Source organism: Prionailurus viverrinus, chromosome A1, assembly GCF_022837055.1.
Source record: "Prionailurus viverrinus isolate Anna chromosome A1, UM_Priviv_1.0, whole genome shotgun sequence".
NCBI lineage: Eukaryota > Metazoa > Chordata > Mammalia > Carnivora > Felidae > Prionailurus > Prionailurus viverrinus.
This window is the reverse complement of record NC_062561.1, coordinates 198,421,053-198,448,985: the sequence shown is the minus strand read 5'-3', so window position 1 is coordinate 198,448,985 and position 27,933 is coordinate 198,421,053. Positions and strand designations below refer to the sequence as shown.

Sequence of the window (27,933 nt, the reverse complement as noted above, 5' to 3'; positions counted from 1 at the left end):
AAATAAAATGGAAAAGTAAACTGAAATAGGCATGTAAGACTAAAGAAATCACAGAACATTAAAAAACAACAACAAAGAAAACAAAACACAGGTTCTTCAAATCAAATGTTATAGTTAAGTCCAGGTTATCAGGGATATGGAAGGAGAGCTGCTCTGGTTGGAGCTGGGCCACCCGCCGGCCCCTGCTTTGCCCCTGCAGCAGCCTGGTAGCCGTCACTGTGAAACCACAGGGCTCCTCAAACTACGGATCTAGTCCGACAACGTGTCTCAGATGAAACAGCTGAAGAACATTAAAGAGAAGGGTCTTGCCCAAGGTCATGTATTAGCTACCGATTACTGGGTAATAAATTACCCAAAATTTACTAGCTCCAAAAGTAAACATGAGTCACGTCACAGTTTCCGTGGTCAGGAATCCTGGAAGGGCTTCATGAGGCAGTTCTGGCTTGGGGTCTCTTGTGAGGTTGCTCAATCTGTTCAGTGTAAATGACTGTTTTCCTCTGTATTTGTGTCCTTCCAACTCTGGAGATGTTGAGGTACTATTTATTTTATAAAATATTGGGAATAACAGATGGTGGTTGGGGACTTTAAGGTCCTTATCTGATACAACACTGACACCATTTTGCTTTTTATTTATTTATTTTTATTTACCAGTCTATCGAATCCAAAAGTCTGGGAGAAAACTCCCCTGGGATGCCATTGTGTATCTGGCAAGTTGGGGGAAGTATGGGTCCCCTTCTCTGCCCTCCATGCTTTCTTTGTGATCAGGGCCATTGTGACAAGAATTGATTTTTGCATGCATCACTGGGGGACCACTGCGATCCCTACAAGAGCTAGAGAGAAAAGACCCCCAATTATTAGTAACCATGGGAATCGCTCCAAACTCCACACCCACCAACTTAAAAGGGCTGTGTGTGACTGTCTGAAGCAAAAAAATAAATAAAAATTGCCCTGAGAGGTTAGACTATGGCATCACTCCAGCTAGAGCAGTAAATGCACGACATGGACCCTGGAGTTCGACCCTTTGGGCTCAAACTGGGCTCTGCCATCATTAACAGTGAGACCTAACATCTCGGTGCCTCAGTTTCCCCACCAACAAAATAAAGCTAATAATAGTACGTTTTTATGTAGATTAAATGGAAATGCATGTCAATGGCTTAGCATATAGTAAATGCTCGATACATTTTTGCCATAATTATTTGTTATTGTCCACCATAATGTAGAGCCTCCAACAGACTCCTGGGGCCCCTCGCTCCCCCAACCCATTTTTCAGGAATAAAATGGGCAATGCCTGACTTTAGCCCAACTCCTTGATTTTCTATGGATCTGAGTTATATGTATCTGTCTCCTTGTCTTACATATATCTGAGAATTGACTGTAAAACGCCCTTTTAAAGCTAAAGTGTGTTATACATCACAAAAATTTGTTTCTTATCATCATCTAACATTTACTAGGCACTTCTATAGATACTGTACTAAGTATTTTTCATGAGCTATCTCATTCAAAACTTAGCACAATGCCAAGAGGCCAATTTGATCAATGTCCACATTTACAAATGCGGAAACAAAGGCCCAGGGCATGGCACAAAACACCACTGTTCACTTTTGCCCTAAAGTCACACAACTAGTAAAGGGCAAAAGAGAACACAAACCTCGGTCTGCCTCGTTCCAAAGGCCCTGTTCCTAGTCTCTGTGCTCTCCTGCCTCCCTTTTGCTCCTATTTCCTTGGAGGATTCACACCAAATTTACCTTTTTAGATCTAAATATTCCCATTTTACAGATGGAGAAGTTGGGGCTGAGAAAGACGCCAAGGTCACCCAGGTACCCTTACCAGAGGTCAGGAATGGGGGCCTTTTCCTGTCTTCTATCTGTGCAGGTGCCAATCAATACAAGTACGGTAAGAACCGAGCTGAGGAAGATGCCCGGAGGTACCTGGTAGAAAAAGAGAGGCTGGAAAAAGAGAAGGAGACAATCCGGACAGAGCTGATGGCACTGAGGCAGGAGAAGAGGGAGCTGAAGGAAGCCATTCGGAACAACCCAGGTACCTACATGGGTGCGTCCTGGGCATTCAAGGTGGGGGTGGGGCTGGACCTTGACACCTCCCATGGCAGAGGTCACCTGGTTATGCAGGACAAGTGGGCTTCTCCTCCCATTCTTCCTCCTCCTTATCCTCCTTCCACCTCTTCCTCAACATCATCATCATCATCCTTCCTAATGAAAGTGCCATCAATTTAAGTGCCTATTTAAGGGCCAATTTAAGTGCCATCAGTTTACTGATTTGGGGTAAGGGAATGAAGACGCATCACAAAAATGCATACACTTAAGGTAGCAAAATTTGGTCTGACTTTAGAAATGGTAACATGTGACAACAGAGTGTGACTTAGAATCAAGGAAATAGGAGAGACCGTTTTGAGCCTCACATTAATTCACTCATTCACGGATGTGCTGAACACCCAGCTGTGTGAGACACTGGCCCTGGTTCTGGGATTGATGGACAGAGACGTGTTCCCAGGATCCTCTTCGAAAATCCAGGGCCGTAACCCCTGCAGACTCAGGCTGCTCTGGGCTCCTCTGCACCCCACTTTCCGCCGTTTCTTTTGAATTCTCCCTGTAGCAGTAGTTTGGCATAATTTCAGCCTGAGGTTTGCACACACGTGCTTGAGAGAACAGAGGGTCTTTGTCCTTTATAAAATATATCCAAGGTCACATAGCCCCATGAGAATCTGATGGGACCTATGGACCCTTTCATAAGGAGGGAACAAAACCCCACAATTCACAGTGTTACAGACAATTGCAGCAGCCAAGAGCTTATGCGCCCTCAGAGCTCACCCTTAGATTGCCTAAAAATCCATGAACCTAACTGAGAACTTCTGGCTTAAAGGTTAAGACTTCTGTGGAGCCAGGAACCAGAATCTGTGGAAGGAAGCATAGGAAAGCAGTGTGGTCTCAATATACAAAACTTACTTTTTATTTTTTTTAATGTTTATTTATTTTGAGACCGAGACACAGCTTGAGCGGGGGAGGGGCAGAGAGAGAGAGGGAGACACAGAATCCAAAGCAGGCTCCAGGCTCTGAGCTGTTAGCACAGAGCCCGACGTGGGGCTCGAACTCACGAACCACGAGATCATGACCTGAGCTGAAGTTGGCCACTTAACTGACTGAGCCACCCAGGCGCCCCAATATACAAAACTTTCTAAGAGTCAAAACAAGAGTTTGGAGCAGGCTAACTGTCCTCCTTACTGTGCTCAACTTTTTTTTTTTCTGTAACCCATCACTTTGTAATATTAGATTATTTATTCTATTTATTAATTTAATGTATTGTTTATTCTCTCTCATACACACACACACACACACACACACACACACACACACAAATGTGAACTCCATAAAGGCAAACATTGCCTGTTTTGTTCACTGATATATCCCAAGGGCAAGAACAGTGCCTGGTACATAGTAAGCACTCGCTAAGTGTTTACTGAATAGATGGATGGATGAATGAATGAATGAATGAATGGAAAGAATTCACCATTACTGGAAAATCCTCCAGTGCAGCCTCCTATTTGTCCCAGAGCAAAGAATGAATGGAGCTAACGTTTAAACCTGGTAAGGCCCACTGCAACTCTTGGCATGAAAAAGATACGAATATAGGGTTGCTAGTTTAGACTGAATAAGCAGCAAAATGGAACCCCTGGTCAATGTAAAGCCCTGCGTTATAATTCAGTTACAGGTAAGAGAAACCAAAGTCAAATTGGCTTAGAAATGAAAAAAAAAGAAAAAATCAGCGTGCCTGGCTTGTTCGGTCAATAGAGCATGGGACTCTTGATCTCATGATCATGATTTCAAGCCCCATGTTGGGCATAGAACTTACAGAAAAGAAAAGAAAGAAAAGAAGAAAAGAAAAATGTAATTGGAAAACTGAGCGATCAAGTATAGCAAGGTCCAGATATTTAAATGATGTCACCAGGAAGCATATTTCTCTAATTCTTGCTTCTGCCTTCCTCCATGCTGATTGCATTGTGTGGCCTCATGGTGGCATAATGGCTGCACAGCTCTACCCCTCACCCAATCCTCCCAGCCACCCCGGCAGAGAGAACTTCTCTTCCCAGCGGACCCCACAAAAGTCTCAGGATTCCCTCTGATTAGACCAACTTTGATCTCTAAGCCGATCAATGTGACCAGAAAATGGAATTATGATTATGGGCCAGATCTAGGTTATGTGCCAACCCCCTGAACTAAAATGAGGTCAGCACCATCCAAACTATAGGGAATGGGAGGAGAAGGTGGTTTTCCTGTGGAAAATCAGGGTTCTGTATCGAGAAGGTGGGGAAATGGGTACAGGGCAGGTAAAAACCACACAACCCCGCACGGAGCTGGCACCCTGGGCCGGAAGTCCATCTCTTAATGGGGACAAAGGGCTGGGAAAGCCACGGGGCAGACTAGAAGCGGAGGCCCTGCCGAAGCCCCTGATGCTTCAAGCCAGGCTCAACCGTGTCTCACTGATGTCTTTGGACCCAGGAGCGAAGTTGAAGGTCCTGGAGGAGGCCGTGGCCACCCTGGAAGCTGAGTGTCGGGCGAAGGAGGAGCTACGGATTGACCTGGAGCTGCGGCTGGTGGCCGTGAAGGAGCGCTTGCAGCAGTCCCTGGCGGGGGGCCCGGCCCTGGGGCTCTCTGTGAGCGGCAAGACCAAGAGTGGGGTGAGTGTGTGCCCTTCTGTGCCAGGGGCAGCTGCTCCCTAACACCCTCACATGCTATAGATCTTCAGGATCATTCTTTGCGGGTGGGAGTTAGGCTCAGTTACAGATGGGAAAATGGAGGCTCAAAGCGGAGGGAAGGTACCAGAAGACCCGATCCCAAAGAGGGGGTGGCACGGCTAGGGAGGGGGCTCCTGGAGCAAGTTCAGGCTTATCTGCCATTTGACTTTTTATCCTGAGTGTGATCTTAGAAGTAGCCTTTGCGTTATTAATAATTATAGCTGTGATACATTGAATAAGAGCAAACTTGTGTTGAACAGTAACATAGGTCAGTGTAGCATTTGAACCTGCGTGACCTCATCATCTTCACAGCAGTCCTGTGACGTAGTGCTATGTGTATTTGTGCCATTGGATGTACAAGGAAACTGAGGTCAGCAATGTCAAATGACTTACTCAAGGTCACTCAGTTAAGTGGGAGACAGGATTCCCAATCCAGGAAGTCTGACGCGGAGCCCTGTATTAGCCACGGTACACGTGCCCTCTCTCCGGGTCCCCAGGGTACGGGGCCGTCCTCAGGGCTTTGCATCCATTATCTCCAGCGCTCCGGGCAACCCTGCAAGGTAGATACTCTGACCCTGAATGAGACTTCCTCAGGGAGAACGTGGCTGCCCTGGGTCTCCATCACTACTGACGTTTAGGGCCAGTAATTCTTTTTATAGGGGACTGCCATATGCATCGTAAGATGTTTAGGAGCATCCCTAGCCTCTGCCCACTAGACGCCAGTAGCTCCACACCCAGTTGACAACCAGAAATGTCTCCAGAAATTGCCAAGTGTCCCCCGGAAGGGCAAAACTGCCCCCATTTAGGAACCGCTGGTCTAAAGTACCAGTGGGCTCATCTGTTATCCTTTCCTATAGCACTTAACCACAATGTGCGTATACATATTATATGGATGTGTGTGTGTGTGTGTGTGTGTGTGTGTGTGTGTGTGTGTCTTGTCTAATGTCTGTCTCCCCCCACGGGATTGTATTTTTATTAAAAAAAAATTGGACTATGGCTGTTTTGTCCTTATAGCCTTAGCCCTTTAGAGTCTAAAAAACAGTAGGAGGGCCACAAATGTTTAACGAATGAGTAAATGTTATGCCTGGTTTCAGACAAGGAAATTGAGATTCAGAGAGACTTGTCTAAGTCTGAGCTGTCACTGGGAATGGTATTCTCACTGTTGTTGTCTGAAGCCACGCTGTCTGCCCCTGTGCTTCTTCTCCGTGGGACTTTCCAACCTCATTTACAGATGAAATGCTCAGAGGACAAAGACAAACTCACTGAGGCCCAGTGGGAGAGCTAGAAGTGGTTCACTCATCCCAGCTGCTTCCTCCCACTAGTGTGCCCTGAAATTCACTTCCCAGGGGGCTTTTCCACTACTTTTGAGCCTTTGTTTAAAAAATTTTTACTTATTATTTTTTTTGAGAGAGAGAGAGAGAGAGCAAACAGGGGAGGGGCAGAGGGAGGGAGGGAGAGAGAGAGGAGCTTAAGCAGGCTGCACACCCAGCACAGAGCCTGACACAGGCCCGACCCCGCAACCATGAGATCATGACCTGAGCCAAAAACAAGAGTTGGACGCTTAACCGACTGAGCCACCCAGTTGCCCCTACTTTTGATCCTTTTGATGGTCTTTGGAGATAAAGAGAAGTCTTCTCTCAATTCCCTGCAGGCTCAGCTGTTAATATGTCACTCTTAAGGAACCATATCGTAGTAAGGTACTAAGCAACTATCTGGAAGATTTCAGAGGTGACAGCACTCTAGAAGATGAGAACGAGGGCCACTCGCCTGGGCGGTTCAGTAGGTTGGACGGCTGACTCTTGATTTCAGCTCAGGTCATGATCTCACAGATCGCAGGATCGAGCCCACACTGGGCTCTGCGCTGAGAGCACAGGACCTGCTCGGGATTCTCTCTCCCTCTCTCTGCCCCTCCCCCACTCTCACACGTGCACCCGCACACACTCTCTCTCAAAATAAACAAACATTAAAACAAACCAACAAAATGAGAAGGAATGCAGGGCAGAGGTTAAGAGAGAAGGCTGTGGGGTCTGAATCCTGGCCCTCCCACTTGCCAGCTATGTGACCTCGGGCAGTGACCCGACCTTGCCATTTCCCTTATCTGGAACATAGTTTGACCGATACTTAGTGTCTACTTCATAGGTTTGGAAAGGCTAAAGGAGCTAATCCACGCAATGCCTGGTACATCGTGAGGGCTCAGTAATTCTAGACGTCATTACCTTTATTCCGAGGCCCTCAAGCGTCTTCCTCCCCTCACCCTGTTTGGTGCTGGCATGTTTGCGCTATTTGCATGTTTGCAAATATTCTATTTGCGTTCTTTAGAGGGCAAGCCAGGTGTGGGTAGCCACCCTAGACCTCACCTATGTAACTACTTCTTGTCACCAACAGGAAACTGCACATAAAGCCCAGAACAGTGCCTCAGAGCAACCTCTCCCTGTCAACTGTATTTCTGAGCTGAGGAAGAGAAGCCCATCCATCGTAACCTCTAACCAAGGAAGGGTGCTACAGAAAGCCAAGGTATAGCAAGCAATAGCTCAGCTAATTAAAATTCAGACACCGGGCAGCCTTCCGATGGAGCCTCACCGAAAGCCAAAACATCATCTAGTTAGAAGGCAGAGAAATGCCAGCACATCCACGCAGTTAAACTCAGGAAGTTTGCTCTGAGAAGGTCCTCAAATCTCGTTCAGTCCCTATTGACTCATTCTTAACACACAGTTCTAACAAGCTCAGTTTTCTGGTTTCTGAGCCTCCAGTGGGTTTGGGGACAGGAAAGGCCCTGTTTCATAGTTGAGGAAACCCATGATCAGGAAGTGAAGAGACCTGTCCAAGGTTATGCAGGGCATCATTGCAAGAGCTGGGCGGCAAACCCACCTCTTCCAATTCCAAGTCCAGGGCTCCCTCCATGACACTGGCCCACAGTCTGATCATCTTGGGGCTAGCTGTGTTACAGAACTTTTTGGATTTTAGAAAGGTAATACGGTACACAGACTGAATATGATGAAAAACTCCAACAAATTCTCGGGAGGTCCCCTGTAAGCAAACACGTTAAAAATTTTACAAGGCACATGAATCTTCACCCCCTGTAGAATAAATAGATTATAAACAGCCTCATATCAGTTCAGGTCAGGTTTTGCCACCAGTTGAGTTTGTGCCCAAACACTTTAGAAAAATTTTGGTTTTGGGGATTTCTGGATTTCAGAACTGGGCATAAGAAATTGTGGACTTGAAAATCAAACACCCGAGCATTAGGACATAAGATTAGACAAGTAACCAGCCAGAGGCGAGATCATCTAGACTAGATATCAGCAAACTTTTGCTATAAAGATCCGGATGGTAAATATATGAGAGCCTGTGGACCACAGAGTTTCTTCCAGAATGACTCAGCTCTGCTGTTATAGCAGGAAAGTAGCCACAGACAACATGTAAACAAATGATGGACATGGCCGTGTCCCAGGAAAACTTTATTTATGGACACTGAGGTTTGAATTTCATAAAATTTTCACATGTCAAGAAAAACCGTTATTGTTTTGATTTTTTTCCCCAAACATTTAAAAATGTGAAAATCATTCTTAGTTGATGGGTGCTACAAAAACATGCAGTGGGCCAGACATGGCCTGTGGGCCAGTTCGCTTCCCTTTGACCCTTGTAAGCCATGGAAAGAACTGTGAATTTTGTTTTAACATTCTGAAAGTCATTGGCAAGTTCCGGGCAAAAAATTTTTGGAGACGAATTACGTATTTAAAAGACCGTTCTGGAACAATGGTGAGAACTGGTGAGGGGACAAGAGAGACCAGTCAGAAGTAGTCATCTAGATGAGAGATGAGAAAGGTTTGGTGGGGGTGATTTGAAGTGGATGGCTTTGGAGGTAGAGACGAAGGATTTCCTGGTGAGGATGTGGAGGATGAGGAAAAGAAAGGAATTAAGGGCGATTATTCCTGTCATTGCCCTCGGCAACTGCAGTGTAGATGGTGAACACTGGGGGAAGAGCAGGGTGGGATCGGGGAAGCTTCCTAGCAAGAATGTTCGAACCATCCCTGTGAACCCTGGTTCACACCATCACCTCCAGAGCTGGCTGAAAATCCCTTTGCATCATTTAGGGGTAAAAAGCCATTCACTATTGGCCAAGACATCAGTATCCCTCTCAGATGAACCCCCTACACAGCTCCAGGGGAAAGAATGGAGCCCTGTGAGCCCCCTGCCTTCACCCTTCCTTACCAAACTGCTTTGGTTTCTCTCTTATCAGCTTCCTCCTCCACACCAAGGTCCAGTGGAACAGCATTAGCGTCAAAAGTTGTCCCCATTCTCCTCTCTATGGGCCTCAGTTTCCTTGTCTGAGAAAGACAAACTTTGTGATATTTGGGCCCCCCCTGAAGATGAGCCCCAGTGTGGAGAAATGACTTACCCAAGGCTACAGAGAGAGAGTGAGACTAGGACCCATGGCTCTCTAATCTGGTCCGTGGAGATCTTTATATAATTAGGTGCCATAGAATGTTTTTATCCTGCAAGTCACATAGAACATTCAGCAAACTGACTCGTCCTATCTTTCTGTCCTTCAGGAATGGGAAATGAAGAAGACCTAGAAAGAGGGTGAAGATTTCATTCCTAAGGAAATACGAGATTGCATTGGAAACACTTTTTTCACCAGGAGATGCCAAAAGAATCGAAGTAGCCCCCGCTCTCCAGGGCACCCAAAAGACCAGCGTTTATCGTCCGCATGATTCTAGGGGATATGGGGAGGGAAGAAATAGAAGGGAAGAGGGACACGGAGAGTGTCCTTATAACTTCACAGAGGGTGGAAAACGGGTGGAGGGAGACAGAAACCCGCACGGTTGCACAGGTTTTGTGAAACGTCTTTGCCCTCTCTTCCGAAGAAGGAACGAAAGCACACGTGAATAAGTCCCATTCTCAGCATCCCATTCCCAGGCCTCAGGGCAAAGGAAGACAGCGCTGAAGCCGGTGGTACAGCACAGAGACAAGACTTGATCAGCTGATCACACTTGGGCCCTACTGGATTCATGCTGGGCATTGCCGACAACCACTGGACAACATAAATAGGCCGAACTATCAGTAGAATTTCCCTGCCTACGTAAAGGTGGACGAAAGCTATAGACGACATGCAAATTCTGCAGTCAACCCTTTTGTGCCTTACAACCAGGCAGATGCAGCTACCAGAACCCCACAGTGGAGTGGTTTTCATATTAGAGATCGGAGATGCAGCAGGCAAGGGGAGGCTCAGCAGCTGACTTATTTCGAGCTCTTAGCGAGAGTGATGGGAACATTGGTTCCTAACGTCCCCAGGATGCTGCAGGCATTGTAGGGTGGGGCCATTTGTGGTCAGTCAAGTCCTTTACCTACTTCATGTGACACTCAGGCACCAGGAGCAATGGTTAGAAATCCAAGTGATGCTCTTTATGTCTTTATCCTTATTTTGCACTTGGAGGCTCTCCCCGGTCTGCCCTTCCTTATCTGTTGATCGAGTAAAATCATCAGGGAGAATCAGAGGACAGTGGCTCACTTCTGCCATAGTGCCTTTTACTTACACTTGATACTTTTATGGGGAAGCAAGGACCTCAAGTCTGGGGCAGTCTCCTTGCTGTGCCACTCGCTACTTTCTCAACACTATAGGCGCTATTGAGGTCTTTACATTTCCTTCCAAAAACAGATAAGGCCAGTTAACTGTTAAGAGCTCCAAGTTTAGCTCAAGGAGAAGGGAAATCCCAGAACAGCCTTTGGACACTTTGATGGAGTTCTCACACACTTTACCCTACCTAGGGCTTTACAAACGTGTGCCTTATCCAAACTTTACCACCCTTGGAGACAGCCAGGAGCCCGAATAGGGAAAATAACTCTGACCAAAATCGTCCAGCTGGCCAGTGGCAAAGCGTAAGGCTTAGGGCTTATGAGCCTGGATCTACACAGGGTTGGGTTTGAGCCCTGCCTCTGCCACTGACCAGCTGGTGACTCTGGGAAAGTCACTCGCCCTCTCTGATTCTTGTTTTCTTTACCTGTGAAACCCAGTTAATGGTTCTATTTTCCTCCCAAGACTATTGGGGAGATTCAATGAGATAATACATGGGAAGCATTTTGCATACTGTCTGAGAAACAAGAAATCCTCAGTCAATAATGGCTTTCATTATCAGCTAGATAACAAATGTCTGACTAAAAATTCTGCGTTCTTTCTACTGAAGAAATGATGTGTATATGGTTATTACAGCCACCAAAAAGCTAAAAGGCAACTAATCCATAACTGACAGTTTGCATCCAGATTCCACTTAAATATCTTCAACGAGAAAGGAGCTCACATCATCTGGATTGTTAATGTTTTTTTAAGTGTGGATCCTGGAATGACACCAAATACTCCAATTACATCCTCAGTGTGTCCTCAGTGTGTTATTTTGGGGTTGAGCATCTCTTCCCACTGATAGATCTTGTGACACCACAGAATTAATAATAAGCATTTATCGAGTACTCCATGCATCAGGTACTGTGTCAGCCAAGGCCAGCTTCACGGGCACACAACCCGTGTGCAGTCACAAAGATGAGTAGAGCCCTGAGTTTGGTTTAAGGTGCTGCTGTTGCCCTCTTAATAATTTTTTTTAATGTTTATTTTTGAGAGAGAGAGAGAGAGACAGAGTGCGAGCGGGGGAGGAACAGAGAGGAGGGAGACACAGAATCCAAAGCAGGCTCCAGGCTCTGCGCAGTCAGCAGAGAGCCCAGTGCGGGTCTCAAACAAACGGACCGTGAGATCATGACCTGAGCTGAAGACCAACACTTAGCCGACTGAGCCACCCGGGTGCCCCTTTGGCCCTTTAAATTATGTAGCCAGTCCTGGCATTACCTAATCACTTTTCCAGGCATTATCCCTTTAGTTTGCACTAAAACTCTGTGCGACAGTTTCTGGTATCCCAGTTTTCACAGGTGGGGAAAGTGAAGCACAGAGGGGTTATGTCACTTGCAGGAGAGCACAGCTGGGAGGTGCTGGAGCCAGCAACCCTTCCTCTGAGTTCCAAGGTTCTATTTCCTTCATGTCTTACCCCCCCCCCACCCCCCCACCCCCGAACTGCAGCATTCAGAAGCACACTAGCGCTTAATACCTAGACGAATGAATGGACACACGTATGCAGCCTTGATGTTAAGTCAATCAGCTAAGAGAGTGCAAACAAAATGGCTAAAGCACAGAGGCCAGTCCTTGTCTGTGAAAATGCCTCATTTGGTTGTTTTTTTCAAGGTATAGGCTCACGGCTCTAGGGTGGAGCTGAAGCTCCATCCTTCCCGACCCTGCCCCAAGTGTGGGGACTATCAGATTTCTGACGTCCCTGGATCAGTCGGGGACCCTGAGCAGGTGTACCAACCTCTCGGAGCCTCAGTTTTCTCAAATGTAAAGGGGATCATAATCCCTTCTGCACCCACGCTGCTCTTCTCCTGAGACGAAAAGGAGACATAAGGTATTGGTTACAACACATTTGAGTTGGGCCTTGGATAGAATACAAAGATGCAAAAGTCTCCAGCTCTGTCCTCAAGGAACTTGCAGACCAGGAGAGAAAATCTGACCCAAATAGCTGCAGTATAAGTAAACCATGTTACGGTGAAAATTTAGAATAATGAGGACACACCTCCCATTCCTTAAATAATGTTGTTGTTTTTACCTTGGGGACTATGCAGTAACTAGTCTAGCAACTCCAAATGCCCTCAACCCCAATCACCAGTCTATATTGTCAGTTTTCCATACTAAATCTCTCTAAAATTCTTCCACTTCTTCCTATCTCCACTGACACCAACCATTCATTCAACAAACATCTGGTATGAACCTACCATGTACACCTACTGTACTAGACAGATGTCAGAAATCACAGCTGTGGACCACACAGTCACCCTCATGAGGCTCAAACTCTAGTTGAGAGAACAGAAAGAAAAGAAAACAAATGAAATACTAATATGGAAACAAAAACGTGCCCAACACACCTAAAAGAGTAGCTACTTCAGACAGGGTGGTTAAAAAGGTCTATTAAGGAGCCCCAGGACAAAAATACAGCCCTCCCTTGAATGGACTAGTCCAACAGCTTGTCTCCCTACTTCTCTGCTTAGATCCAGCAATCTGTCATAGGGGAGTCAAGGCCACCCGTTACACATGTAAAGGTTTTGTAACATGTTCCCACTGCAATCAGAGTAAGACTCAAGTTCACATTCAACAAAAAAATTTTGAACTACACCAGGACACTGTTCCACCGTTCATTGGAAATAGACAAGATAATCTCTGCCCTAACGGAGCTCACATTCTAGCAAAGGGAAATGAGAAAACGCATTTTAAAAAACATAATAAAGTCAGAAAACAAGGGAATTGGAAGGGGAGAAAGCAGTAAGAGTGATGTGGGAGTCGGGCTCCAATTTTTTAAATCCCTCGCGTAATCTGTTCCGCTAATTGTGTGTGTTGCCCCTCTTCCCTCCAATATTTCAGCGCGTTACTCGCTATGTACTCTCCCTATTGACTGGGTCTTTGCAAAAGCTGTTTACCTCTACCTGAACCACCTTCCTCCTCTTTGCATCTACGCATCCTTCAGTTTTCAATTCAACTATTTTTCCTTCTGGGGGCAACTGCCCACACTCGGCCACATCATGTTCCAGGCTTCCGTGACACCACGCCCCTCACCTTTAAACACCGGTCATATTTTGACTTAATGCGTTTGCCTTCGTTTATTGTTTACAACTTTACGTAAGCCCCTTGAGGGTACAGCTGAGATCCCCCGTGTTCCCGGCGGATTTCTCGACGAACACGGAGCCTGAGTCCTACAACAGGAACCCACCCTACGCTCCCCACGCGCGAGGGACCGGAAATGTCGCGTTCCGTCGGGGACACCGGATGGACACGAGCACGGCGCGCAAAGACAGCCGGAAGTGTGGCGTTCGCGACCCGGACCCTGGGCCGGGAGAGCCCGCGAAGGCTGCCGGGAAGAGTGGCATCTAGCGCATCTCGTCATTTGGAGCAAGTGCGCTTGCGCTGCCTCCGTCAGCCGGGTTCGGGAATATGGCCGCGCGGTCAGTGTGGGCGGTCCGGCGGCTGGTGCAGCGCCTCCTGGCCTCGAGTGCCGCGTCCGAAGGCAGGTAAGCGAAGCAGGCCGCGAGTGGAGGGTTGAGGGTAGTGCGAGACGAGCGAGCTGGAAGGACGGTTGTGGGCTGGAAGGGCGCGAGCTGATCCACCAAGCTTCTCGGCTGCTCCGATCGGGCGCTCACGGCCCCATTCTACAGAGAAGGAAACTGAGGCACACAGTCGCGCCTTCTCGCCAGGCCAAAGAAGGTGGGAAGAGCGGAGGTCACGTTCCTCGGAGGTGGGAACTCTTCAGCCCCAAGCGTCGATTGAATTGGGGATGTACCTTTCCCGGCCTTTACTCCCAACCTCCCCAGCCAGAGTGTCCGCTGTTAAATTGGAATTCTCCCCGTTGACTCCGTGTGTGCCTCTGGGCCAGTCCCTTCCCTATTATCCCGGCTACACTTTACCTGTCGGTAAAAGGAGGGCGTTGGACTTGGCCTCTCCAAACGGCCCTTCCACCTGCTCCCCGGAGTCTATGAAGTTCCATTTGCTGCTGCTTTTCACCATCGGCTGCGGCACCTTTTATCGATCACTTGTCATGCTGATTGTAGAACTGTATGGGTAGTTCTTTTTATTCTCCCGTTCAATCGAGAAAACTGAGGTTTAGAAAAGTTGAGTAACTTATCCAAACTCAAACACTCCATAATTGTGGAACCCAGCCCCAGATTCAGGGCTCTAGAATCTGCTCTTTTAATTAGTGAGCAGCGTTAATTCTCAGGAACGATTCCGTGTTTAACTGTTTCTTCCTGAGAAAGAATAAAAAAAAGAGTGAATTGGGGGATGGGTGAGGTTGGACTTCCTGAAGTGTAAATTAAGCCGCGGGGTCTCCGGGAATTTCACATAACTATTTGTCACCTTTTTATCTTAACACACCTGACCTAGCTAGCACCCTGCCCTAGCACCCGGGTGTGAGGTTGAATTCAAGGTTTCCGGCTTTTTTTTTTTTTTTTTTTTTTTTAAGCCTTTTTGGCAGTTTGTGATGTAGGTACTGGCCAGAAGAAGAAAGTTTCCTTCTGATAAAATTTCCCCTCCATTTCTGAAGCAGGAGGAATTGAGGGGATCAGCCTCAACTCTCCTCTTCAGACTTGGGCTTTGGCCATATTCTCTCTCTCTCTCTCTTTTTTTTTTTTTTTTTTGCCATTTTCTCTTTAAACTGGCCCTGGGAGTATTTTGACCTAATTTCAATTGGATAAATGTAGGTTTGTTAGGGGGTTAGGAGAAAGGAGGTATTTCACCCTGTGTGATTTGCCCCAGATCTATGGTGATCATATTTTCTGAACCAAAAATGGAGAAACCATATATAATCTGACACCAGATTGTAATAGCAGAGCCCAGTCCTGGCCTGGAAGGAAAGTCTGGAACATAAAAGTCATCTTGCCCATAGCTTTATACTGAATGTTCCCTCTCCCTTTCTTGACGCAAACTCCTTTTCCCCCTTTAAATCTTTGCGTGGATGTCACCCCAGTGACTGCCCTTCATTATATGCCAGTTTATATATGTAAACTGTTTGTTTTAAAGAGCTCTGTGCTCATGGGTTGATTTTTATTGATGATTTTACTTCAAGTCAAATTATGAGCATCCAGGAGGTGTAATGGAAACTTCCTTGAAGGAGGAGTCAGACCTGCTACAATCCAAGATTTATAAAGTAGCCCCTGCTCTAAATGTCTTTCTTTGTAAACAACTGTATGTCAGACATTTGAGCTGTACCAAATTCCAGATTACAAACATGATTGAATACAAAGATCTGTTTTATTCACCTGTTTTTAGTGCACCCGCTGGAATGTATAGTGTTTTATAAGTATTTAATTGACGTGATTTTACAGAGAAGTGGGTTCCCAACTCAGAATTTCCCCTAACACAGGTTTTCTTCCATAAAAGCCTTACTTACGCACTTGTGGTCAAGAAAGCTTTAGAATTGTAGGCCTAACTCCAGTTTGACACAGTCCCTTTACTAGGCTTAATTTTCCCCATTTGTGAAATGAAGGATTGAACCAGAAATGTATGGCTTTGTGTTTTGAATTCCTGCTTCTGATATTGCCCTGCTGGTTCTGGGTATTAGAACTTGGTTTACTCTTGCTGAGTTTTGTGTCCCCACTTCTGGCTATTTCTGCTGCCTTGTGTTCAGTACCGTGGTTCAGCTGAATACTAGCTGTGTGATCTTAAGCAAGTCATAAGCCTCTCTGAGCATCAGTTTTCTCATTTATACAGTTGAGGTGATGATACTATTTCTCTCACACTCTGTGAGATGAAAATAAAACCCGACTTAGCCCTTTATTTATTTATTTTAATGTTTCTTTATTTTTGAGAGAGAGACCGAGTGGCGGGGGGTGGCGGGGGGGGGGGGGGGGGAAGGGGCAGAGAGGCAGAGAGAGAGGGAGACACAGAATCCAAAGCAGGCTCCAGGCTCCAAGCTGTCAGCACAGAGCCTGACGCAGGGCTCGAACCCACAAACCATGAGATCATGACCTGAGCCAAAGTCAGATGCTTAACCAACTGAGCCACCCAGGTGCCCCTTAGCTAGCCCTTTATAAGCGATCGCAGAGGGACTGACTGAGGGCACTTTGGCTTTTTGTGATAGCATTTTTTTCATCACGTGCCACCTCCCTCCCCCTTTAGGGGACGGCTGCATCCTTTCAGCACCGCCACCCAGAGAACTGCTGGAGAGGACTGCAGTTCTGAGGACCCTCCCGATGACCTTGGGCCCTCTCTTGCAGAACGAGCCTTAAAGCTTAAAGCTGTGAAACTGGAGAAAGAAGTCCAGGACTTAACAGTGAGTAGATTTTATCTGTTCTTCACATCCTCTCTCTGGTTTAATATCTGCATAAAGTTTTCATGTCAGTTTTTTCAATTAAATTTCCTCTGATTCGCTCTTTACCTCTCACCCCACCTCCACCCTCTTGCTAGGTATGTTAGGCAACATAGTCTATAGTCATTTAAAAACCTGTTGTGTCACAGGTAGCTTCAGAGGAGGTACAGTGCCTGGCGTGTAGTAAAACTCAATAGATACTTGTTGAATGAATGACGTCGCTTATCATTTTACTCTGCCGATCAGACTGCATCCGGTATACTCTCCCGGTACTGGGTTGACAAACACACTTTGAGGGTGATAATTAGAGTAGTTCCAAAGCAAGACCACCCAGAATAGTGAGGAGGTAGGAAAGCATGTCTTCGGAGAGCAATTAAAGGAATCAAAGATTGTAAGAATGAAAGAGGAAGAGATTAAAGGAGCTAAACATACCGTTGTCCTAGAGTTCAGTTCAATGAATGAAAGAGGGTGGCAGTATTGGCTGAGTGTGAAAAAGGAAGCTTTCTCTCAAGATAATGAGCTTGAAAAGCAATGTTCAGAGTAGGAGGCTAAATGACAGTCTGTCAGGGCTGCTATAAAGAGTAGGTTCCTGGGGCGCCTGGTTGCCTCAGTTGGTTGAGTGTCTGACTTATTTTGGCTCGGGTCATGATCTCACGGTTCGTGGGATTGAGCCCCGAGTCAGGCTCTACACTGATAGCACGGAGCCTGCTTAGGATTCTGTCTCTCTGTCTCTCTCTCAAAATAAAGAAAGAAACACAAACACAAGAGAGTAGCTTCCTGCCTTGGCTGGGGATTTGGAGTAGTTGATCTAAGACTCCTACAGTTCCTCATTTTTTTTAATAAAAATCAGTCACAAGGGTGAAGGTTGTAAAGGTAGCAAAAACACTCTTTTCCACCAGCAAGCATGTTTTCTGATCATTTTCACTTTGCTTTTGGTGTTCAGATGAGATACCAGAGAGCTGTAGCTGATGGTGAAAACATAAGGCGGCGAACCCAGAGATGTGTAGAAGATGCCAAGATATTTGGTGAGAGATTTATTCACGATAAAAATTCAAATGCCTTTTAGTTTAAGGATGCTTACTAGCAGTTTTGCAAACTGAACATAGTAAACAACACAGCTGCATCCTAAACCAGTCCCTACCCTGCTCTTGCACCCTTGCCATATGCTTTCTGAAATGTTTATTGGGAATGTTGCCATGTGAACCATTTGCTACAATAATGCTTGCTTTCGTTTTGACCAAAACCTTTGTTATTTTATTTCTCAAGCACGTACGCGTAACATCCTGGGCCTTCTACATTCAATTCTGTTTGACTCGTTAATGAAGAAGTGAATCATTAAGATGTTCAGAGGAGAATCCAAAGAGCAAGATGCATGAGTAATCAGGCATATTAAAATTTTCTTGGTAGAAGGAAAATTACTCTAGATCCATAGAGCAGTAATCAGCTGTATCTCCACCAATTTTCACCACTATGGGCAATAACCATTTGCCTTACCATTAGTATTTACAACTTACTAAGTTATAAAATAACTCAAAGACGTATGGAAGCAGATTAACTCTGGAAGTTATGCTAGATTACATCTGTTTTTTCATTGATGACTGAAAAAGGTTTTTTGGTCCAATGTAAAGTCTTTCTTGGGGCTCCTGGGTGGCTCAGTCAGTTAGGCATCCGACTTCAGCTCAGGTCACGATCTCAGGTCATGATCTCACTGTTTGTGGGTTCGAGCCTCACATCGGGCTCTGTGCTGACAGCTCAGAGCCTGGAGCCTGCTTCGGATTCTGTGTCTCCTTCTGTCTCTGCCCCTCCCCCACTCCTGCTCTGTCTGTCTCTCAAAAATTAAACAAACATTGGGGCGCCTGGGTGGCGCAGTCGGTTGGGCCTCCGACTTCAGCCAGGTCACGATCTCGCGGTCCGTGAGTTCAAGCCCCGCGTCGGGCTCTGGGCTGATGGCTCGGAGCCTGGAGCCTGTTTCCGATTCTGTGTCTCCCTCTCTCTCTGCCCCTCCCCCGTTCATGCTCTGTCTCTCTCTGTCCCAAAAATAAATAAACGTTGAAAAAAAAAAAAAAAAATTAAACAAACATTAAAAAAAATTTTTTTTTCTTAAGTCAGAGGCATCTGGCTGGCTCAGTCAGTGTAGCATGCAGCTTTTAATTTTGGGGTTGTAAGTTCGAGCCCCACATTGGGTACAGAGACTATTTCAAAATAAAATCTTAAAAATATAAGTCTTTCAGAAGTATTTCTCTGAACACACAACATCTTGCTCCAGATATGTTCATGAAAGTGTTAGTAGAGGGCAAATCTGTGATTACTTGAGATGCTCACAATTTCATACAGACCATTGTACTTTCACTGCACATAGAATAAAGGTGCTTGAGGGCCCCTTGGGTCCTTTCTAGTACAATCTTCTCTTATAGGTGAGCTGAAAAAAATTAATTGGTGACAGATAGAGGCATGAGTCCATTGTCTCCTGACCCCCAGTCTATTATTCATTCCCGTGTATCACATTACCTCCTGTTCTCTTCATTTATCTGCTGTTTGTGCATAGGATTCGCTTCATTCCTGTCCTGTCCATTCATTCCCTTATTCAAACCCTAGTGCTTTGGCATAGCCTTCTGCTTCTCATTCAGTGCTATGGACATCACGTTTCAAGGCTTTGAGTATTAGCTAAGGACTGACCCCCAGATTGTATCACTGATAATTTCATCCACGTTTTAGTGTCTTACTTCCAACTGTCAGGGCAGGGCTTAGCAAACTACAGCCTATAGGCCAAGCCTGCGACCTGTTAGTCAATAAATATAGTTCTGAATTTCATTGCTAAAAATTGGGGGAATTTATTGTCTCTTGTTAAATGATCACCTACATAAGATCCTTGGGTTTTTTCCGTCTTGTCCCACAAAGCCTAAAATATTTATATATGGCCCTTAATAGGAAAAGTTTGCTGACTTTGAGCTACAAGGAATTTCTGTAGCAAATAAACCAACTGTGGTACCTGGGGAAGACTTCTAGCCTGCTTGAGGGGTGCAGGGTAAGTTGTCTTACCAGAAGTCAGGCTGTGATGAGTTTGGAACGGACTTCCATCAGTTTCCTCAAGACTTGATAAGGTTCCTAGGAACAAGCAAAATATTTAGCTAAACCATAAAATAGTTTGGTAATCTATTAATTTATGGCGCAAAATGTGTCTAGCAATATGCCTGCCACATAAGTCATTTGCCTGGATCATTTCCTCCTAGTGGCCAGGAATATTAGAAAAATTGAGATTGCTCAGGAAGTCTGGAGGTAGAAACACACTAGAGAGCTTTTAGTATGGAACACAGCATGATGACTCCTTCCAGGGATTGCTTTGTCTCAATAACTCACCTTCTCTTAAACAGATCATAAAGATTCTCCCCCACCCGCAAGAAATGATGTAGACACCAACTTCCTTTTGAAGTAACAATAATGAGAATAGAATCGGAGTGTGGACCCCACACTATATAAACAAGAGAACCTGGGCTTCTATTTTCCCAAATGCTTACAACTTGATTGAACAGAAGCCGGGGTTCTTTGTACCATGTCAATGTACAGTCCGCCCAGAAGCTTAGAGCTTTCAAAATTCTATTAGAGTGTATGTCTTCTTTTAATAGTCAGGGCATGCTTTGGATACCCCTGGTTGATCTTTATGAGACATTCTTTTCTCATTGGTGTTCTGATCTAATCGGCATACTTTTCAAGCCTTCGGCTAATCTCTTCTACCTTTTCAACTGATTTCATTAATAGCCATTAATATTTACGGCTGCCATCCCTGATGGAGGTGAGGGAGGTATCTTGTGGTACTCTGATCACACCAAGTGTGGTTCCCTGGAAACGCCTCCTGGTTTTACCCTTTTCCTCTCCTTCACCTCCTCCTACTCCAGACCGGGTCACACCAGCTGATTCCTTCACGTGGCTCTCCTATTTCTTGTATCTTCTCTTCCTGCCCATCTGTCATGCCCCCAGCACCCCAGATCCATTTTGTATGTTATTATTAGACTAATTTGAATCATTTTATACTTGTTTTGCTCAAGATACTATAGTGAATCTCTGTCACCCAGAAGTTAAAGATAGAATCCTTACCTCTGTCAGTTATTCTTCTAGAATCTAGGCAGTAAGTCTGGGGAATCTCTTCTCTCTCATCTCTTTTATTGCTTCCCTGTGGCTGAGCTTCCTTTTTATCTCTGAGTACGGTTAAACTGGCTATCTGTTACAACACATGGCCTTAAAACTGCCCCTGGATTAAAACCAGAACGGAGTCTTTCACCCTTACCATTGCTTTGCTGTTATGATAGATACCTGTAATGATGACATTCCTTATCATTTCTGTAAGAAAAATCAAGATGCGGCATTGGGAGTAATGAGATTTCTCAACAACTGAGTTTAGTTTCAGAACAGTTTTTGTGACTGAAAAGGTTAAGCAAGTTTCATGGCCCATGTCCAGCAAGTATACGTAACTTCTAGCAGGCAGCTGAAGACTCACCTCACCTACGGAGTATCTTACTTTCTTGCTCCTCTTTAGCCGATTCTCAATAACCATTCTTGAATCTCCCTTAGCATGGTCTTATCAAATAATTTTTGTATTATTGCCCCCTGCCCCATGACATACTCATGTCTTATCCCTATTGAGAATGCATGCCTTAGCAAAATTGAGACGTGAGAATTTTCAAAATGTACATAACTCAATATTAAAGGTGAATAGCAACAAAAATACAAGAAGCATTGACCAGGTTTTTAAAAGACAGGTTTCTGATCTTCCCGTGTGTAGTCTTACCTAGGTCTTAGATTCTAACCATCTTCCCCATTTCCTGGTAGGCTGCCCGGTCATATGCCTTCCCAGAGAAACACTGGTTTGTCAGTTGGGTTCAGGTGGTAATTGTTGACCCCTGAGTCCTGTGTGGCAATCTTCCTGCTTCTGGGGTGCCCAGTAGGCTAGCCCTTATGTGGGCTTTCCCCATACCCCACCCCCAAAAGCAAAGTGATTTCCTCACAAACAATAAAAGTGTGTGGTTTCTCTAGGAATTCAGAGTTTCTGTAAGGACTTGGTAGAGGTGGCAGACATTTTGGAGAAGACTACAGAGTACATTTCTGAAGAAACAGAGCCCGGGGACCAGAAGCTCACTCTGGAGAAGATCTTCCGAGGGTTATCACTTTTAGAAGCAAAGCTGAAAAGTGTGTTTGCCAAACATGGCCTAGAGAAGATGACACCCATCGGTGACAAATACGACCCTCATGAGCATGAACTCATCTGTCACGTGCCCGCTGGCGTTGGGGTACAGCCCGGCACCGTGGCATTAGTAAGGCAAGATGGCTACAAGCTTCATGGCCGCACCATTAGACTTGCCCAGGTGGAAGTGGCCGTGGAGTCTCAGAGAAGACTATGAAAGGACCGTGAGGAACTGGATGTTCTCCCAGAGTACAGTCACCTGTGTTTCCTTTATTTATTAAACTAGGTTTGTATTGTACATGAGGTACTTCATGTGATCTGTTTTGGATTTAGTCATATTGGCTTTATTTCTAAAATACTCTACGGATTTAATGTGACCTATGTGGTCTCATCAGAAGTCTTGCCATTGGGCATTTGAACAATGTGACAAGTGATCCTGTGGCCTTTGTCCAAATCTGTTTAAGAAAATTATTTTAAAATTGGTACTCTGATGACTATCAATTGAAAATCTTTTTAAAAGATGGAAACGAGGATATGTTTATGTATTTTCAGCTAAATGTTTCTTTCTAATGGTCTCTGTAACAGGAATTATATAGGATCTGTTATTTCGTGGGAAAAGGAGATGGTAGGGATTGGTTCAATGTCTGGGTACTTAGATGCTAAAGCTTTATAGAGTTACATGAATTTAGATCGTTTGGGTTGATTTTTATACACATAGATTTTTTTTTTTTAGGACTTCCCCTTGTTATTTTTCTTTTAGCCACCTTTTGTCCTTGTAGTCCCCACCAGGTGGGCCATATTCACACTCATTGTCCCTTTCCAGTTCCCGTTTACAAGGGCTAATTAAGGCCAAGGCAAGACTTGGAAGGCAAGGGGTATCAAGAAATTCAAGATACGAGGTCCCTTTCAAGCAAGTATGACCAAGAAACGTTGTGCTGTCTTTGCTGAGTTACCTTCAAATTTTCAGCCTCCCTGGGTATATAATCATTTCAGGGTAACTGAAGCAGCACCCATAGCCAATGATCCAAGTTGGTCTGTATAAGTAATTTACCTACAGCTTTTCTCTCCACTAGCCCTTAAATCTTCCACTTCGTCAAATTTGCTTTATCATCCTTTATTAGATTATGCAGGGAGGTGGTCAGGACAAAAATAGGTTCCTACAATTTCTCATTTCATTTAGTTATGCTGATTTTTTTTTTTTTTTTTTTTTTTTTTTGGTACTCACAAATCACTACCTCTCTCACACTGATAAACTTTGTTTTCTAGTTTTTGTTTGTCTTATGTCACATGTATTAATATCTAGCTGGAGTTAGAGACTGTGTGGTTTTGTTTGTTTGTTTGTTTTTTCTAGTCTTACTTATACCCGGTGCTCTGTAACAGATTTGGTCAGTAAATAAGTGAATGAATGACCTATGAATCAGACTTTAGAAAGGAGGTCACTTATGGATTTGTAATGTTCGAAGAGGCCTTAATGATGATCTCCTGTCACCCTTTCAGCTTCTTAAGAATGAAGACATCTTTTAAGAACTGGACTCAAAAATGTCTAAAACCAGTAAACTGAATTTCTGTGAGGACTTGAATAAGGAATAACTAGATACTAGCTTTAATCATTTAAGCTTCAACAGTTCTGTAATGAACGTGCAAGTGTGTCCCCAGCAAACAAGTGTCGTTGGAGGTCCAGATTGCATGGGTTCAGGTTTTTACGTCAGTTACCCATAAAGTAAATCCATTTCTAGAACTTTATGACCCCATTCCGTGGAGTGGTAAAAGTGATCCTCTTAGACATCATAGATGGTTCTAGCACACTCCGCACATATCAATAAAACCATCCCCCAATGGGCCCTGCCATCTCCACCAGAATTAGACACTTAAAAAAAAAAAAAAAAAAAAAAAAAAAGCAAGTACATGCTTTTAAGAAGCAAACAAAAGACTGGTATAAGATTTTTTTTTTTTCCAACGTTTTTATTTATTTTTGGGACAGAGAGAGACAGAGCATGAACGGGGGAGGGGCAGAGAGAGAGGGAGACACAGAATCGGAAACAGGCTCCAGGCTCCGAGCCATCAGCCCAGAGCCTGACGCAGGGCTCAAACTCACAGACCGCAAGATCGTGACCTGGCTGAAGTCGGACGCCTAACCGACTGCGCCACCCAGGCGCCCCAAGATTTTTAAAACCAGAACCGCTTTCTGCTTTCCACTAAGTACGTACTATAAGCTTAATGAGCATCAGAGTTCACAATAAGAACTGGATTTTTTTTTGCCTTCATTCCTTTGAGATTGACCGATGGTGACAAGAAAAGGAGCCGATGACAATTACCTAGGCTTTCATGAGTTACGAGCTGTCATTTATCAGTGATTTAGAACCACCATAATTTTAGGTATGGAATGTTCCAAGTACTTCAAGAGTTTTCTAGTATTCCTTGCAACCTCCCGTTTTAGCAAGTAGATTGAGGAGAATTTTAGATTTTTTTGTTATTCAGTAGTTACGCAGACTTAAAAGTGTAAATTTAGAAGATGGGGCTATAACAGTAAGAATCTCAAAAAGTTGGGCTTTTGGGCGCCAGAGCAGCATAAGAGAGCAGGGGCTCTGTAAGCATTGACTTGAATGTAAATCCCAGCCCAGTCTGTGTCACCTTGGGCCCCAGTCATCTCACCCTCCAGAGCCTGCTTCCTCGTTTGTACAATGATTACAATTCTCTCGCAGTACTGTGAGGATTGGATGAAATGTGTAAACTGTCTACTACAGTAGGCCCTCAAATATTTATTTTTATTACTTTTTATTATATATGTGGTTTTGCCTCTGTTTTTATAGCTGCCCTAAAGTCTAAGGAAAAGGGAAGGCTGGTTAAGTGATGCTTTTCTATAAAAAATTGTATTTTAATCAATCACAGTGACTTATTTTCCTGCCAGCTTCATTTTTTTCTGTTGTTGTTTTTTTTTAAACATAAATCCACACTTTCAGACCGAAGGAGCAAGAAAATTGTGTCAGTGCTCTTATTATTTTCATCTTGACGGGAAAGCGAAAAGACATTGTAGGCCTGCAGTTGTGTAAGGAAGCTTTGGCTCACTTGAAGAGGGGATCTTGGTGTTTTAGTTCGTACAGTCTAACAGTCTACAAATCTTTTACAGATTTTCTTCACGGCCATAAGGGTATCAGTTTGATACTGATAGATTAATTGGTGCTCTTTCATGGCAAAGGATTTGATAAGTGAAGAAAGGGTCTTGAACACTAAAGCAAATTAAATAGGGATATTCAGAAGCAACTTCAATAAAACCTGAGTTGATGTAACCGCAGATCATGTGTTTAGTGTGTTTGTCTGTCTAAATGTTGACATTATGGCCACCGCATTGATTGTAGACCCATCTTGGTGATGCACCGTTGAGGTTCCTTGAGATCTCACAGTGGCCCAGCTATGTGCATGCAGTGAGATGCAGGCATCACACACCCTGCCTTGGGGTTGAAGTCTTACCTGTTTTCCTGCCTCCTTGCCTTGCTTCATTCTGATTTCTCCGTTTTTCTTAGATCTGGACTCCTGCTTCTGCTTTCCTCTCTGTCATTGCCTTATTTTCTTATGCTTCTTTCTTGGTTCTAATTGTATTATCTGCTTCGGCCGCTTCACTTGCTAGGCTTCTGATCCTCCCAACCAGATTACTAACATGTGGCCTCATTCTGACTTTCAGCTTCCACGAGTTCTTGCCAAGCTCTACCTGGCTTTGTCCATACATCTGCTCAACTGGTTTCCACATACCTGGCCTGACTGAGTGGCCCTTCACTCTTAGAGCTCAGCCATCAACTTAAGAGCAAACTGAAGGGCTTGTGAAGTGGAACGGGCCCTAGCTGAGCTTTCAGCTGATAGCCAACACCGTCTTGCCAGGCCTCTTGGGGAGCCATTTTGAAAGTGGATCCTCCAGCCCCTAGTGGAGCAGCTCCATCTGATACCACATGGAACAGAGATGAGCTGATCGGAGTCCTGCCCAAAATGCAGATTTATGGCCAAAGTAAGTGATTGTTACTTTTAGCCACTAAGTTTTGGGGCAGTTTGTTATGCAGTAATAGGTAATTGATAGAGTCTCCCAGCTTCACTTCCAGCCTCACTAGTTTTGCACCTCAGCCACCAGAATTCTCCCTCCTTGCTTTTACAGCTCTTTTGAACTTGTCCCACAACTTCGGTGTGCTCACCCATTATCAATGGGTTTGTTGTAGGATGGAAAGAACTTCCTAATAGGAGAAAACACAGCTAAAGTTTCTAGAGTTCACAAAGACCTTAAAATTAAAAGCAAAGTCGAGTCAAGAAGTTGAATTTTCGCGGTACCTGGGTGGCTCGGTTAGGGATCCCACTTAAGCTCAGGTCATGTTCTCACGGCTTGTGGGTTCCAGCCCCATGTCAGGCTCTGTGCTGACAGCTGGAAGCCTGGAGCCTGCTTCGGATTCTGTGTCTCTGGCTCTCTACCCCTCCTCCACTCCTACTCTGTCTCTCAAAAACAAGTAAACATTAAGAAAAAAAAAATTTTTTTTAAGTGTTGAATTTTAGCTCCTCTCTCCTTTTGTCCACCGTCGCAGTGTGTGTGCGATTGACTGTTCTCACCATGTCTTCTCACAAGGCTTTCAGTATCAAGTGATTCCTGGCCAAGGAACAACAGCAGAATCGTCCCATTCTCTAGTGGATTTGGATGAAAACTGGTAATAAAATACACAACTCCAAGAGGAGACATTAAAGAACCACACTGGGTCTCTAAAAAAATCCCACGTGAGATGGCATACATATTTATGCTGCATGAACGTCATTTGCTCATATCCTATCACTGTAAACTTCTCTACTACCTGAACAATAGACATGTTTTATTTGGAAAATGATTTTTCTCTGTTCCTATGCTTCTGCACCAATAGATTGGTTCAGTAATAAATATGTGAGAACTTTTTTTGGAAAAAAGTTGAAATTTAAAGTCAATAAAATTTACCCTACTGTGAGAAATAAGCCCGCTGCCCCAATCAAAGTGGGACACGGAGCCTCAGAGCACAGTGAAGCCAAGCTTTAATGAACGTTCCTGCATGAGCGGGTGTCTGAGGGAGAGGCACACTGGGGCAGTTACAGCAGGCAATTTATCTCCTAGTCTGCAAGTCCCTCCCCTGATCCCTCATTGGCTGAGCACTACAGAGGTTACAGCCTTACCGGAAGTGGCTTATGCCCATGTAAGGCAACAAGTAGTCTGATTGGAACAAATGAACATTCTTTGAGGTGATGAAAAGATTTCAGTTCTTCTGCACGTGCTCATGGCAAAGCCTGTGAAAATAAGCCCACAAAAAAGAGAGGGTAAGAAGAACCAGGAAGTGAAGTGTCTGAGGGTTTGTTGGTTGGGGAGGGGGGGGGGGGGTCATGCATATTTACAATAGGTTGTAAACCTATCCTTAACTAGACAGCACAGCTTTTATTTGGTATTTCTGAAAATGAATCATCTCACTTCTCACACCTATCAAAAACTACAAGAATCAGATTAAGTCAGCACATAAGAGAACTTTGTCACAAAGTGATTGATGAATGCTGTCTAACAAAAAATTTAAGGGAATATCTTGAGTCACTGGGAATGAACTTAAAAAGTTTGGCATTGGGCAGGGGGGGCACCTGGGGGGCTCAGTAGGTTAAGCATCCAACTTGGTTTCAGCTCAGGTCATGATCTCACGGTTCCGTGAATTCAAGCACTGCATCACTGCTTGGGATTCTCTGTCTCCCTCTGCACCTCCCTCGATCACGCTCGCTCTCTCTCTCAGAAATCAATAAACTTAAAAAAAAGTTTTCCTTTCTGAAATAGCATTGCCAAAAAGATTTTTTTTTTTAAGATTATAAGAAACGCATGTTTGTTCATCTACCACTTGACTAGTAATCCAGTTTGGCCTTGTTGAGACTCACAAAGCCGACTTAGAATCCCAGCCATATGCTCTTTTACTATTCTCTGAATCCTTTCAGTTTCTTCTTTTAGCCATAATCTGACTGGATAAATATGGGTTTTCCTTATTTATCATGAAACTCATTCCCAACTTTATTTTCTGCTAGAGGAATCTGCCCTTCACGGTGAAAAGTACTAACCACGCTGCGCTGCTCTTGTTTTCTTAGAGGGTGAAAATGGG

The 27,933-nt window shown here is 44.6% G+C and overlaps 2 protein-coding genes and 1 long non-coding RNA gene across 8 annotated transcripts in view; 2 read left to right on the top strand and 1 right to left on the bottom strand.

Moving 5' to 3' along the window:
• AFAP1L1 (actin filament associated protein 1 like 1) overlaps nt 1-11,286 on the top strand; it is a 62,988-nt gene extending 51,702 nt beyond the window's left edge. Inside the window, exons 16-19 of one of the 2 annotated variants that reach the window (XM_047852773.1) lie at nt 1,873-2,037; nt 4,512-4,690; nt 7,133-7,261; nt 9,301-11,285. In XM_047852773.1, the coding sequence (XP_047708729.1) occupies nt 1,873-2,037; nt 4,512-4,690; nt 7,133-7,261; nt 9,301-9,324 (497 nt within the window). In that variant the 3' untranslated portion in view covers nt 9,325-11,285. Of the gene's footprint in view, nt 1-1,872; nt 2,038-4,511; nt 4,691-7,132; nt 7,262-9,300 lie in introns of both variants that reach the window. The other variant, XM_047852784.1, reaches the window with a different exon arrangement.
• LOC125162171 (uncharacterized) lies at nt 629-13,557 on the bottom strand. Of its 2 annotated transcripts, none has more exons than XR_007150921.1 (5): nt 13,392-13,557; nt 12,557-12,634; nt 12,097-12,166; nt 1,828-1,946; nt 629-830 (listed from the first exon to the last, which is right to left on the bottom strand). It is a non-coding gene; the product is annotated as an uncharacterized LOC125162171 (long non-coding RNA). The 2 variants fall into 2 exon arrangements; XR_007150919.1 differs by having other exon boundaries at nt 1,828-1,928.
• Nucleotides 13,558-13,751: 194 nt separating this feature from the next.
• GRPEL2 (GrpE like 2, mitochondrial) lies at nt 13,752-26,715 on the top strand. Of its 4 annotated transcripts, none has more exons than XR_007150915.1 (6): nt 13,759-13,843; nt 16,446-16,599; nt 17,579-17,660; nt 21,664-22,097; nt 25,491-25,808; nt 26,412-26,713. XR_007150915.1 is itself a non-coding variant. In XM_047852825.1 (4 exons), the coding sequence occupies exons 1-4, from the start codon at nt 13,767-13,769 to the stop codon at nt 22,026-22,028; spliced, it is 678 nt and encodes a 225-aa protein (XP_047708781.1). In that variant the 5' UTR covers nt 13,759-13,766; the 3' UTR covers nt 22,029-23,039. The 4 variants fall into 4 exon arrangements, 1 of the variants encoding a protein (XP_047708781.1); XR_007150914.1 differs by having other exon boundaries at nt 26,371-26,713; XR_007150913.1 differs by having other exon boundaries at nt 13,752-13,843; nt 25,491-26,715.
• The last annotated feature ends 1,218 nt before the right edge of the window (nt 26,716-27,933 follow it).